This window comes from Eptatretus burgeri, chromosome 2, assembly GCF_056783735.1.
Source record: "Eptatretus burgeri isolate ZD-2024b chromosome 2, Ebu_testis_v1, whole genome shotgun sequence".
NCBI classification, from domain to species: Eukaryota; Metazoa; Chordata; class Myxini; order Myxiniformes; family Myxinidae; genus Eptatretus; species Eptatretus burgeri.
This window is the reverse complement of record NC_140962.1, coordinates 34,359,835-34,374,133: the sequence shown is the minus strand read 5'-3', so window position 1 is coordinate 34,374,133 and position 14,299 is coordinate 34,359,835. Positions and strand designations below refer to the sequence as shown.

Below are 14,299 nucleotides of genomic sequence, written 5' to 3'. Positions count from 1 at the left end.
CTTCTCAAATTATAGTATGATGAGAGCAATTCAGGATTATAATGCCTCTTTAAAAAAAGGCAATCTGGATAGCATCGTTGTAATCAAGGCATTGTTCGCAGATCTTCAATGCATGTCAGAAGTTCGAAAGGTACCGGGAGTGTTAAGCAATCTTGAATGTCTGCATCGGTAGATGAGGATCTGCTGGCAGCTCTGTGCTGCCGTGAGCAGGGCAGCAAGCTGGGCTGCACTCGCTCCGTATGAGAAGTATGCTGTGAAAGGTTGTTCGCGGCTTGAGCCATGTACCTCAATATCCCTGTGAGAGCCATTGTGGGCCAGCTCCGTCCAAACACCATCCTCTGGGTTATGGTGGGTGATACAGCAAGTTGTGCAGATAGATTAATAAAAGACATTTACCTTCAATTACAAGTCTAATATCGTGGATTAAAATTTTTTATAATGATATTTTTGAAGAAATAATTGCAGAAAAATTTTTTCTCGTTTAATTTAAACTGAAATAAGTCAACATTTTGCTTGCAGCACTTTCCCCAAATTGTTTGAATAATTTAAAAGTGTTTATTTCAATTTGATGTTGACTCCATCTTGTGTTGTGGTGCAGTGGTATTTTGTCATACTACTGCTTTCAACTTTGTCCCTTTTTGCTCTGAAGCATCCTATTGATCTCACGCTTCTGGAAGCACTTTTACGTCATGCAGTGGATGAACCACAAACCTTGGATCCACTAGCCGAAATGGAATTTTTGCATTCATCACATTGCCAACTCCGCTACATGACAAATAAACGATCATCCATTAGGAGACCCTTTTCGGGATCCCATCCTTGAGAAGCTATGCGACGCTGCATGCAACGACGTTACCTATCACCTTCTCCTCCAAACTGTCACCGACCGTTTCCCCTCCAACAAAGGAGCAATTGCTCCTCATGTTAAGGAATTCTACAATATTCTCAAAGATCTATCAGCGGGTGACGGTCTTGTCACATCGTTGTGCCTGTATCAGCCTGCAGAGATGTGCTCAATCGTTTGCATGCTTCACACTAAGGAATCGACTGTACGAAGACACTGTCTCATCAGCTCGTGTACTAGTCGAACATGAGCAATGACATCATCAACATCACCCGTTTTTTTCACCAAATGCCAGGAGAGGCAGCCCTCACAGCAATGGGGAACCTTTGATGAGGGATCCATCATTGACATGTGTGTTTGGGGATATATCTGCTGATTTATTCACACATGCTGGGCTTGATTATCATGTGTACAGCAATTGAATGTCTGTCTGGCTTTGGGTGTACCTGTTTAACACGCATGGCACAACACAGTTGCTCATTCATGCTTTACGCAGTTTCTTCGCAGATCTCGGTGTTCCTGTGAGATTACGCTCTGATGGATCTGAACCAATATGTTGTGATGTTGACGATATTGTTGTTGATGTTCGACCAGTACACGAGCTGACGGGGCCGTGTCTTCATACGTTTGAGGTGTGCGGGCCAGGTTAAGCTGTGTGGTACCTACTACCAGCACCATGTGACAAACGGCTGAATTTGACATTTTTGTCTCGGTGGCTTTGAATTTCTAGTACACTTTTCCAAAATGTCCAAAAATACCACATTTATGACACTTCTTACCTTTTCCAGGATGCTTGGACATGTCAGAGTGTGGATTGCCATCACACCTGTCACAATGATGGTTGTCATGTGTCGGCTTGCTGAGTCATGGTGCTGTCTTGGCAATATATTTCAGGTTAGTGCTGTGAGTTCCAGAAATCATCACGTTGACCTTTTTACCTGCTTCTTGTCGTCGGCATGTCACAATTGAAGTTTTGAGGTCGAGGTCCAGCTTTGCAAGCAGCTTCCGACAGATATCCAGATCGGGAATTCCGGTGATAATCTGGATGATGAAATGGTGATCGGCCATCATCTTGTCAAGATCACAGTTCACTGCAATTTCCGAGGGTGCACATCGGAATGATTCGAAAGTCTCACTTTCTTCTTGCTTGCGCTCCTAAAACTCCACCAGATCATGAATCTGATGACACTGTGCATGCAAATATTCTGGATGGCGGTGATCACTTCCTCAACAGTGGTATCGCCAGTCAATTCCACAGCATTCTTCCGCACGGATCTCATTTGGATGCTTAAAAAGTTTCTGAGGGTGGCGAGTTCCATTTCCATGTCCGTCAATCAGACGACAAGTGCATAGTCATTCCATTGCTCCCTCCAGGAGTTGAACTCTCACAATGAAATGTTTTCATTGAGCATGGGTCGGTGAGGTATTGAACTCTTAGATGAGGGTTGAGGTGGTTGAGGAAATGATAGCAACGACTCACGCAACAGACGTATTTCTGCCATGGTGGCACTGTTGTGCTGCTTCCATGTCGAAGAAAGCTGCCACAATGGAACTACATCTGATTCGCCCCAGCCCACTCGCAAGTTGTTGTAGGTTGCTCACCAGTTTTCTTCGGCATCCTGGTCTATGCTGTGCTGTGGTTGTTCACGAAAGTATAAAGCTGACTACGCCATGTTATGTTCGTAAATCGTGGCGAGACACAAATAAACTGCAAGTCATTTATTTCCACTCACAAAATGCAGTCAGTACATGTGGAAGCAGGCAAAGCAGAAGAAATCGAGCTCGACCTATTACATCACAGAGTAACCCATGCACAACAGGTGGGGTTATACTCGGCCCTACATCAGTCAGTCAACTTTCCAACCCAGATCTCATCAACAGCTTTGCTCTCTCAGCTTGACCAGGTAATGTCAACTTTCCTGGTAATACATCTTGTATGTCTTGGCTCCTCACATCACTTGCAGGTGAAGCTGTCCAATTTGATTGATTGTCTTCTCTGAACCGCCATGCGGACGTAGTCACATCTGGGAGTTCAACAAAGAGGACTGGCCTGGTCTACAACATGCTCTTGAGATATCTGAGGCTGGTCTTGCATCTTCTTAGCTTCATGTATTGATAGTGCCTGGAACTCTGAACAAGGGCCTTCCCCTTTCTCATACATGAAATCTTTCCCTCATGCCTCCATCTCTGCTGTCCAACATGGTATGAAGAAGCTTATGGTGAGACAATAGCAAGGAAGCATCTGCCTTGTCTGTTAAGAAGGGGAATCCTACTATTTGGACTCTGCAGATGCCTCACTTTTGTTTTCTTTACAGGAACGTGGCTCAAGTAAGGGAGAGGCATAACTAACAATAGGACAACTATCAAGGGAATAAACAAACAAGAAAGGAAATCACAAGACCCACAACAGGTGTGTATCTGTCCTCAGAAGAGCAAGAACACAACAAACACAACACCACATTAAACTGAGATCAGACCATCCAGTCCTTTCTCAATTTTCAAATGCCTGGTAGTAAATGGTTAAATCTGTTTCAGGAACATGCTCTTTCCACGTCTCTTCACTCAACAAGGGAGGGGTCATGATGAACACAGCTCAAAGGGGGAATGCTTGAATCGTGTCTTTGCTAAAAAGGCCTGGTTCCCAATCCTCCTCTCCCTGTTCCATATCTTCCTCATAGTCCAAGCATCTTTCTGGAGCAAGTGAGCTCATTTGCAAAATTGATTCTTCATCAGCAACCTGTCTAACATCAGCAACTCCACTATTTGCTAGAAAGTGTTTCACACCAATGATGGGCAGGCTGCAGCTGCAGCCTTGTCCATTTGATGTGGAGAAAATATGAAGCTGATCAATCATCTGGAATATCCCAGTCTCAAAATGTTTAATGCTTCCAAGTCCAGCATACTTATTGCCTCTAAATGATGAGAGTATGGAAAATCATCCAAGCTGACTTTTGCAGCCAATCGATGGCACAAATGCACTGTCTTTTTAGCTGCTTGGATCAAGAATCTGCCATGAATTTTCTTGATCTGATCACATATCCAAGCTGGTCTCCAGGGAAGAAAGGTGCTTTGGAAGCCTCCACAGTACTAAGTAATTCCAAGGCTGCACTCAGCTTCCAACAAGTGTACAAAGCCTTGATGTACAGTGCCATGGAGTATGGATGTCCTCTGCGGGCCCTGCAGCCAGATCTCACTTTGTGCCCCTCCTTGTAAGTGATAGAATCCAAGGTCTTGAGGCTAATTGGAGTAACTCAACCGGAAGCTGAGATTAAAGGTCTGTTACTTTCCCACCGCAGACAGGCTAGTGATCTAACAGTTTTCTATTGTTTAATTTCTGGTCATTTTCCATGAAATTTTCTGAAAGTTAACAACCAACTTGGTTTCTCTGTTTGTGGAAAGAAATTGTTTGGTCTAATCCTCAATATAAGCAAGCAATGCTCTGACATAAACCATGGAGAAACAGTATGGGAGTGGAAGGGAGGAATGAAAATTAAACTGCAGGATCGAGAATATCCACAACCTAATGTAGTCGAGGCTGCCAGCTTTAATGCAATCAATTGAAGGGCAGAATGCTCCAAGATGTAGCACCCCATGCTGGTACTATGACAGAATGGAAGGTATTACTTTTGCAAGTTGAATATTGAACCCAGATCCATGAGGGCTAACGAACAGACTCCATCGCCAAACAATAAAATGATATAAACTCCCACCAACGGGACTGAAGATGATCCAGCAAAATACAGCACAACTCAAAACAGTCCAACAAAACAGTCTATCCCAGGTCGAGCTTTATCATCATTTCCTCTCTCGATATTATATGGGACAAACTGACACTTCTAACTTTTGAACCACAGTGGCTGTGGAGGTCCAAGCAAGATACAAAATTGAAAGAATATTGGCAATGATACAAGTCCTATAATCTCACCAAGCAGGCTCAAGTGGAAGTCATTTTTGTCTGTTATATTGAAGTCGCTTACCTGTCATGTTGCAGTACACTGGTACAGGAGCTAGAGGTCCACTGCCATCCACATCGATGAGGTAGGGTCGTGAGGTCCTCCCTGCGTGCTTGTATGCCTCACACGATCGCTCATACACCGCTGGCATGGCATTTTGGGAAAGCAAAGAGTAATGAAAAAAGAGAATCAAAGCAATAATCCTTATGCATTTAGATTTTTACACCCCCTAAAATTAGCACGTCCGCACTTTCAAAACGATAACTCCATCTCTGGAACGAAGTGCCTTCCAACTTGAGGTCTAATTTCTTGAGCGAAATAACCATTAAGAACAAGTGGTCTGGAACTTCAAGCACTATCTTACCTATAGTTTGATTAACTAGTGGGCCCAGGCCCATTGGTCCAAATTTTCTCCAAATTTTCATTGGTCTTCATGCCTTGTAGCATACCTACCTACTGTACTGCTGGGAGCATCACCTTACCTTTTCACGAAGCCCAGATGTGCTTGGGCCAGGGCAGGGATTATACGTTCGTTATTATTATTGTCACGTGATCCAGTCCAGTGGATCGTACTCTTGAACAGAGCATTGGAAATTCCATAGCAGTTTTTCCTTGGCTATTTGGCACAATCCTGGACAGGTTGCCACTCCAACCATTTATTGGAGCACAGCTGTGCTGCTGATGCTGTGCCCATTTTACTAGTACATGGTACTCATTTTGCCAACCTCAGGAGGAGGACGGGCTGAGTCAACCCCACCTGGGGTTAATTCAGCAGCCAACAGGGCTCAAACTCAGGACCCAAGGATCCCAAGCCAGCCATCCTAACCACTAAGCCAACACCAGGCTTATTGTCACATGATACTACTATTATTATTGTTGTTAATATTATTAGTATTAATTTATATATGGTTTGTTACAAAGTTATTATTCTTTTTGTTGTTTTTTTTTGTCAACAGAATGCCATACTGCAAGGACCGGTTAAGCTGCTTTGTTTTTTTTTTTAATACAAGGTCGAGGCTTGTGGAAGAGCTAGGACACAGAACAGATCAGGACGCAACATAATAAAGGGAACAGCAGGAGAAAGGGGAAACACAAACAGCAGGGCAGAGGGAGACAGCAGATGGAGATGGACAAAAAGGGATGTGGGTAACAATGGTGGGTGAGGGAGAACGCAAATGGGGTGGAAAAGATGGATTGAGATGGTGGTGAACAGCTTTCTTGAAGACCTGGAGAGAAGAATGAGATTGAAGAGAATGTGGAAGGTGATTCCACAGGCAGGAAAAAAAGAGGAAAAAATAAATGGAGGTGAGCAGTGGTTCTGGATTTAGGTAGTTTCTGGATTTTGATTCTGGACTCCATACCCCTTAACATGGTCTGTGTTTAAAACATGGGAATTCTTCCAGGTTCTTTGTAGTTAATTAGCCGAATCAACTCAAGATGTCATTATGATCATTTTGGTGTATCACATTCCATATCAGAAAGCTCCAGTTGAACTCCACAAAAAAAAAAAAAAAATCACACACACACACACAGACATGGTAGGTCTCTTTTTCATCTCCTGAAACCCACCCACCACATGTGAAGATAGCAGGCAACAGCAGCAACGTACACGTACATGCACACGCACAAACACATTGAGACCTGGGGCGGGAGCATTTAATATCCATGCTACCTTCTTGGCAAAGGTCTGCCTGCATGCATGCATGCTCGTACATGCAGCAACCTTTGCACCCCACCAGTTTGCTCACTCTGAATCTGATTCGTACATGCTATTCCCTCAACAGAGGGAGGGAAGAGGAAAGTGGGGGGGGGAGGGGTTGAAGAGAGAGTGAGAGAGAAAAAGAGAGAGGGGTTGGTGTCAGAAAGAGGGAGAGGGGTCGGTGTCAGAAAGAGGGAGGGGGGGTAGGGTTGGGAGGGAGATGGGTGAGAGATTCCGGCAGATGTGACGCCCAGTTTATCGTCCATCCAAGAGACGGCACACACATTGATGAATCACCCTGCCTGTGAAACACCAGGATGACAGTTTATAGCTGGGTCGAGATTTGAATCCAGGCGACACAGAGTGAGCATGCGTACCTCCTGGCTTTTCCGCCGTGGTGTGGCGATTCATTATTTCATAACTGAAATTTTTTTTTCTCATTGTAATCATGTAATTTATTTTATCTTCCTACTTCCAGGATAGAAGCGCAGTGTCGCCATTGAAACTAGAAGAACGCACACCAAGTGCTTTCACCAAGCACTCCGCAAAACGGTTGAAAAAAAAAAAAAAAACTATTAAAAGTGAAACGTTTAATCTTTATGTGTATTTATCTCTGTTGAAGTGACGGGTCGGATAATGGAGGAACAAAAAGGGGAAACATCATGGAAAATAAAATTTCACATTTTCAGCAAGCCAGCCACCGCCTGTTGCACTACAGAACAACACGTGGCCAACGCAGGCAAGTAGCCCTGAACTTTGTTCAAGTCCATCAATATACAGTATTCAGTGATTTTTTTTTTTTTGCTTCACAAAGGGTTAACTCACACCCGAAGCAAGTCATTCTCAATGAATTCCTGAGAAGACATGAGCTGTCTTCATTATTGTATGGGAGTGTCAGCTTTTTTTCCAGAGTTGTTGAGTATGTTAAACGAAGACGTTGTCTCCCTGGTTTATTAGCTGTTCACAGAATCATTACAGTATTTTCCAGGGATCGATCTGTAAGGCGATGGAATTGCATGGAATTTGTTTATCAACTTCTACTTGTTTCCCATGGCCGTGGCAAGTGGCGTACCTCAATAAACGTACTGTTGATTTCATTCATTGACTCGGCACTGGTATATTGCTCGAGTACAGGTTGGCCCAAAATATGTTGCAACTTACATAGATAACTGGAGCAGCAGTGAGTAGTGTGCACACCTCCGCCAGGCTGAACAGTTTACATTTCGTATCACACTGATAGGCTGGATCTGCATCCAGATAATCACCAAAATCGAATCAATTTGTCCTTGTCACACTCCTAACCTGTCTACCAAATTTCGTCAGAATCCCTCCAGAACTATTTGAGATATCGTGCTCACAGACAGACAAACAGACAGACAGACACGGGTGAGAACAACCTCTACCCACCTTCGGTAGCGGAGGTAACTATTTCTTTATTTATTGACACTTTACTGTGCACATCTAACAACACCTTTTCTGTTGCATACTTGCGATTGAAACAATCGAGCTCCCAACATAGGACAGTTAAAGTTCATCGTCAGAATAAAACAAAACGACAGCCTGCACATTAAGGATGAAATCAGCTGTGTGTTGGACAGCTGTAGCTTGAACAGTGGAAAAGTGACAAGGGATGTAATGAACTGATACCAACAGTGAGAGGTTGGTTGGTTAAGTGAGTGCAATTATGAAGGGTTTGGGTGATGAAATTAGTCCATTTGAAGGATTGGGTAATGAAGTAATGATTCGTGAGAGATGACTAATAAGAGTCTGCATAATTAACGAAGGCCAAGTGAGACGCTGGAAGATTAGGAGGCAGGGTCTGCCGAGATGAAGCTAAGTGATGAGGTGTGGCATGACCATAGGCTGGGTGATGCGTGGGTGGAGAACGTACGGTCATGGCAGGTCTGTCCGCTGTAGCCTGTTCCTTGGCAGTGACAGGAAAATGAATTCCAGGTTTGACTGCACTGGCCTCCATGTTCACAGTAGTTGGGAAAACATCTGTCAAAGACCACAAACACCGTTTGTTCAGACATGTTGCATTTCACTTGCATATTTACTATCGCTCCTTCAATCCTATATATGAAATCCATAATTTACCTCTCACTCTTGAAAGATTATGCCATCGGTAACATAACTTTCAAAAGCAAGCAAGCAATCTTGCTTGCTCTTTACTTCAAGCAAGCATTGCATCACAATCTCTTGTCATCCATAATTCCGATGCATGATCTTTATTACCCCCATTAACCTTTCCAAACTCAACCATAACCAGGCTCGGTGGCATAATGGTTCGAGTGCCTGCTATGAGTCTGGGAGGTTAGTGGTTCAAACCCCGTCTAAGTCATACCAAGTATTTTAAACACAGTACGTACTGTTTCCTTGCTTGACACTCAGCATTTAGAAGGATAGCGAAAGGACAAACAATGGTGGGAAGGCAATGGCCAACCACCCAGTATAACCCTTGCTAAGAAACTGCCTTGGTAGCACCCATGCTCTGTAAAGAGTCTGCTCCATCAAAATCAAATCAAATAAACTCAACAACCTATGTGCTAGTTTCAGTTTCTTCACCTCCTCCCTCTCCTCTTTCCCTGTTTGTTCATTCCCTTGATTTTTTGTCCCATTGTAAGTTCTACCTTGCTCTTCCATGAGCCTTGCTCCTGTAATGAAAAATAAATAAACCAAAGAGAGTTTTATTTCAATTTGCACTAATTGTAGAATCCAGGTATGAGAAGCATACTATAACTCGAGAGTTCGAAGAACACTATATTCCGCACAGTGATCAAGTAGAAACTGTACTTCAATTTTAATAACATAATGATTTTAAAACACGATAATAAAACAAAAAACGGAAGTTTAGTGCTACTGAAGCAGTCTTACACACCACACTTGTACATTGTAACAAGAGGACCATGAGTCACCGTTTAGGAGATGGAGGTTTTATTGATCACCATCGAACACAGCGTCAATCGACATCGTCCATAGCCGTAATCGGCTGTCTCTTCTTCTCCCCGATACTGCACCTTCTCACGTGACACACCCTCAACAATATATGTTGCAGATGTCTTGTGGGTAGGGTGATTCATCAATGTGTGGGCCACCTATCGGTTGGACGTTAAACTGGGCATCCCTTCTGCCAGCATTAGTTGGTGGACATTAAATATCCCATGGTTGCGAAGAGTAGGTGAGCTATTGCCGGCACCCTGACCATATTCCAAATTCCTGCTCAAACCTACAGGGGGCATTGCATCAGCAGCACAGCCACGCTCACAGTAAATGATGCCACCGACTCACAGCCATGTGCTACATATGAAAGAGAAAGAAGTATAGGCTCTGAGTAGAAATCCAACTGAAGGCAACAGGACTAAAGATTTGAATTGAAAGTTTCTGAAACAAGTTACTCTCAGGAGAATTACCATGGCCACATTGTCACTATAAACAAAACTGACTCAAAAATGACCTTCAGAGAGTGGTTAATCTGTCTGCACCACATGGTACCTTACCCCTTCCCTGAAGGGCATTGGCCAGCATTGTCTGGTCTGCATGTGATGCCAGTACAAACACTGAGGTCGATTTTAATGACCTTAGGGACATTTGGGCTTGGTGCTCAAATGAGAGGTCAATGCAAATGCAGTGTTGCCCACAGTCCTAACTAACTAACAGTCCTAACTAACTAACAGTCCTAACTGAATGAAATAATAATAAAAACTCAAGCAGGAATCCTTACTATGATTCACGGACCGGTGTGTGTGTGTTTGTTTATCGTGCTACTCCTCGAGTTCTGGGCCGATTACATCCAGTCTTGCGACATAGGATCAACATGACCCCAATTAGTGTACAGAGGTGTTTTGATCTTTGCCGGTGGTCTTGGAAGTTGGGGGGATTCTTAATTAACTGACACAAACGATTCTTAATTGAGTGCTTGCATACTGTGGAATTGAATAAACCTTTATTTTAATTTCCTGCAAAACTTCCATTGAAGACACAATAAAGGCCATCATAAGAGTTGCAGGATCAACAACAGCTGCAGCTGACATCATCATGGTTCAACAGATACCAACAGCTGCAGCTGACTTCATTGTGTGTTCAGCACAACCACACCCATTCTCAGTAGTCAGAAGAACAGAAATGGTTTGACCTCCTTTGACCTCCGTAGAAAGCGAATGTGAAAACGAGTGAATCAAGTTGGTTGTGAGAGCAGGTCCGTTTGACCTCCATAGAGAGTGGATGTGGAAACCTCTGAATGAAGTTCGTGATATTTGAGAGCATGAGCGGATGAAGTTGATGGTAAAAGGCGAGAACTCTTCACACTCAAGAAATTCCGGGCACCTTTTCCACGGAGATCTCAGCTCTGCTTACGAGGACTTTCCATGTATATCGGCAAGCACTCTCGTGAACCAAGCGTCTGATCCATCACAAGTCTCGATCTACCAAGCGCTTCGTGGGACTTTTCATTTGTCTCGCTCTCGTCCATCAAGCTCTCCTTACCACGAGTCCTTCGGCCAAGCCTGCACACTCACATCTGACTGTTCACCAAGGGGATGCTTGCACATTGCACGAGCTTCACCGCCTGTCCAGACCATGAGAGCCACAAAGGGGGGGATTGCTCGCTGCATGAGTCTGCACATGACACAAACTTACAAGCATCTGTGTGAGGTGAGGCAGGAGCTGTACCTGTATCCATACTCCACTCTGCACTCTTTCTATCTACGTTTCCCTGGAATAATTGATGGTGCCCCATATCTTGTGTGCAGATAATGTTAAGACCGTATAAGTGGGCTTCATAAGTGTTTAGAACAATTATTGTTCTCTTGTGCCTTTTCATTGTGATTTATGTCCATCCATTATAAATACATGCTCATGATTGCTATCATAAATACCTACCATTATTGATTGAGTAAACCTTGTTGTGCTTGTTGAATAAATGTAATGGTTGAACTGTTAAACATTTCTGACCTGCTCGCTTTTGTCCTTTCCTCCATTGGTCTGACATTGTATCTAAGTTTAGTTAGACGGGAAGTTTTCCCCCCCTGATTGGCACCGTGATGAGCCAACAGCCATCAACGGTCCATTCGGCCATATATAATAAATAGATGGGTGGCTGTTTAAGGCATGGCCCCTTATGAGGGTTGTCTGCCAACGGTAAGGTAACACGTAACCAAGGAGCGAAAACCCTGCTAATCTAGGTGGTTCTAATCGGTGGGCAAGGTTGCCTAGTAAGCAGTCGGACTGCAGAGTTATATGTCACCAGTGGACTCAGGACCAGAGGTTGGGTAAAGGTGTGAGGAGCTCCCTTGTGATAACTCCAGACCCCAGATCCATGACAAGATTTTCATTCAACTATTATATTTCATCTTCATTTTAAAAATGATTAACCTTCCCACTATAGGACAAGGGAAGGCTTTTAGCTGTTGTAGGGTTGCTTATACAATTAGTGCCCCAATTGCTAATTGTACCCCAGAGTTTCTTTGACACCCACGAGTACTAACCACCATTTAGGTTTTTAGTTTGTCTGGAATTTATATTCCAGATAAGGTATTGTCATCGCACACCATCCATCTGTCTCCTTTTTGACTTTTCCGGCCAAACCGGTGGACCGATCCGGCTGAAATTTGGCAGCAACATTCCTCTCCTGACTGGTAACAAGGATTGCAAACCTCATTCCAGTCACTTGACTTTAAGTAGGTCAAAATGGCTGACAATAAATTTCTTCAAAAACCTTCTCTAGATCCACCAGTCAGAATGCTATCAAATTTGGGTTACAACATTAGGCTCGGGTAGAGATGTTAAATTTCAGAGGTCATGCCAATCACATGACCGGAAGTGTGTCAAAATGGCTGCTTTAGCCAATTTTTTGGAAAAATCTGTAAATTCCTTAAAAGATCTTCTTCTCCAGACCCACCAAACAGAATGCAACCAAATTTGGGGTACAACATTAGACACGGTCCTGATGTTAAATTGTGGAGGCCATGCCGATCACATGACCGGAAGTGTATCAAAATGGCGGTTATGCAAATTCCTTCCAAAATCTTCTCCTGACCCATCAGTTAGAATTTGGCCAAATTTGGGTTACAACATGAGGCCAGCGTAGGGATGCTAATTTACCAAAGCCATGCTGATCATGTGACCGGAAGTGTGTCAAAATGGCCGTCTTCGTCATTTTTTGGGGAAAAAATCGCATAAATTTCTTCAAAAACCTTGCTCTCCAGACTCACCAGTCAGAATGCTACCAAATTTGGATGCAATATTAGGCCAGGGCCCAGATAAGCTACAGGTCCAGTGGTCCTTTTTTTTGTTTCTCTTCCTTTTTTTTTCTGACAATGCTGTATCTTAGATCCGGCTGGGACATTTGGAATGAATTTTTGCATCAATAATGGGAATAAAAAGTATACTGGTTGAACGAACTTTTAAGTTCATGACATAATTATAGAAAATTTTACGTTTTTCACCGTAACTCAACTAAGATTTGTCTGATAAGAAAGAAATTGCCTTCTCTCGATAACCTAGAGCAAGGCATATTTGTGCTTCATTGACATCATACCCTTCCAAGGTAAAGGTAAAGGTCAAATGGTGGTCTGAAAAAAAAAATGCATTTTTTTGTCATCACTCAATTTTGCCAATGCGGAATCAAAGATGCTTGGTCTTCCAAGATGTCCTTGCATCAAAATAGTGTACCTGCACTGAAGTTGCGCACCTGATATTTTATGTGTCCTTAACCTCCGTTTTTCGGATTGTGACCTAATTAACTAAAAACACATTTTTGATCACAACTTGAAGAAGTTTCCTCCGATTTTCAAAATGTTAAGTTTTATGGATTGATTGTAGATGGGGACACATTTTCTTATTTTACACTGTCCCTAAATGTTGAACGTCAAGGTCATATGGCAGTCCGAAAAAAATATGCCATCATTGGATTGTGGGTGCCGGGGATGGCTTATCCTTCTGGATCACTTTGTGATCGACGATATCTAGTTTTAATGTGTTGGTGTGCAAATTATGACGAGTGGGGATGTTATATTATCATTCTGCACTTATAGTGTTGGCCATTTTAATGTTTTTACTTTCTTCTAAGACAAGTGAACACTCACTCCTCCTCCTCCTCCTCCCCTCCCTCCCTATCAAAACTGTGCAGTTGCCTTTGTAGTAGTATATCAGCCCACAATTACAAGTTGATATAAAAGTAAGGGAAAAGCCAACAATGTTCTTAGCAAAAATTACATCAAAGATAAATGTTCACACTAACAGCAAACTTACTTGGATAGTACAACAAAATCACGACCATGAAAAATAAACACATCCTTTAGCTTCATGCCTCACAATAATCCAGAACTTCAAGTTGTACGATCTTTCAGTAAAATTTGATTATATTTAATTTTATACAACATGCAATGAAATTTTGTCTTCTGAATTTAGATCCTACTACACCCCAATGACGTTGGTGAAAAGGTGTCAACATCATGAATTGACAGTTGAAAGTGAATAGTGTAATATAATTGGAGACCAATAGTGGCTGCTGCTCTTTGACTGCATCAATGTGGACAAAAGTCATGGCTTTTGAGTATCTACAAAGTCTTCTTCAGTCAAAACAGAAATTTACTTGAGCAGACGTGACTTCACACATTGGACAATTGCAGTGTTTTATCTACTATATAAAGCTGAGTTCATGTCTGTGGATCTGTCTGTAGGTCTGTGTCTGTCTGTGCGTCATAAGCGCCGCCCATTCTACAGGCCACACCCTCCAGCCGTCCATAAATCGCCACCATCTTTTTCTCTCCACGTAGATCAGATTTTTTTTAAAGGCCTCAGATT

General features: G+C 42.9%; 1 protein-coding gene across 3 annotated transcripts in view; it reads right to left on the bottom strand.

Annotated features, from left to right (window-relative positions):
- Positions 1-14,299, bottom strand: part of LOC147031777 (ras-related protein M-Ras-like) — a 787,730-nt gene that overhangs the window by 321,026 nt on the left and 452,405 nt on the right. For all 3 annotated transcript variants that reach the window (XM_085867509.1, XM_085867515.1, XM_085867520.1), the window contains 3 exons: positions 8,388-8,494; positions 4,822-4,941; positions 135-338 (listed from right to left, as the gene is read on the bottom strand). In XM_085867509.1, the coding sequence (XP_085723635.1) occupies positions 135-338; positions 4,822-4,941; positions 8,388-8,494 (431 nt within the window). The remainder of the gene's footprint in view (positions 1-134; positions 339-4,821; positions 4,942-8,387; positions 8,495-14,299) is intronic.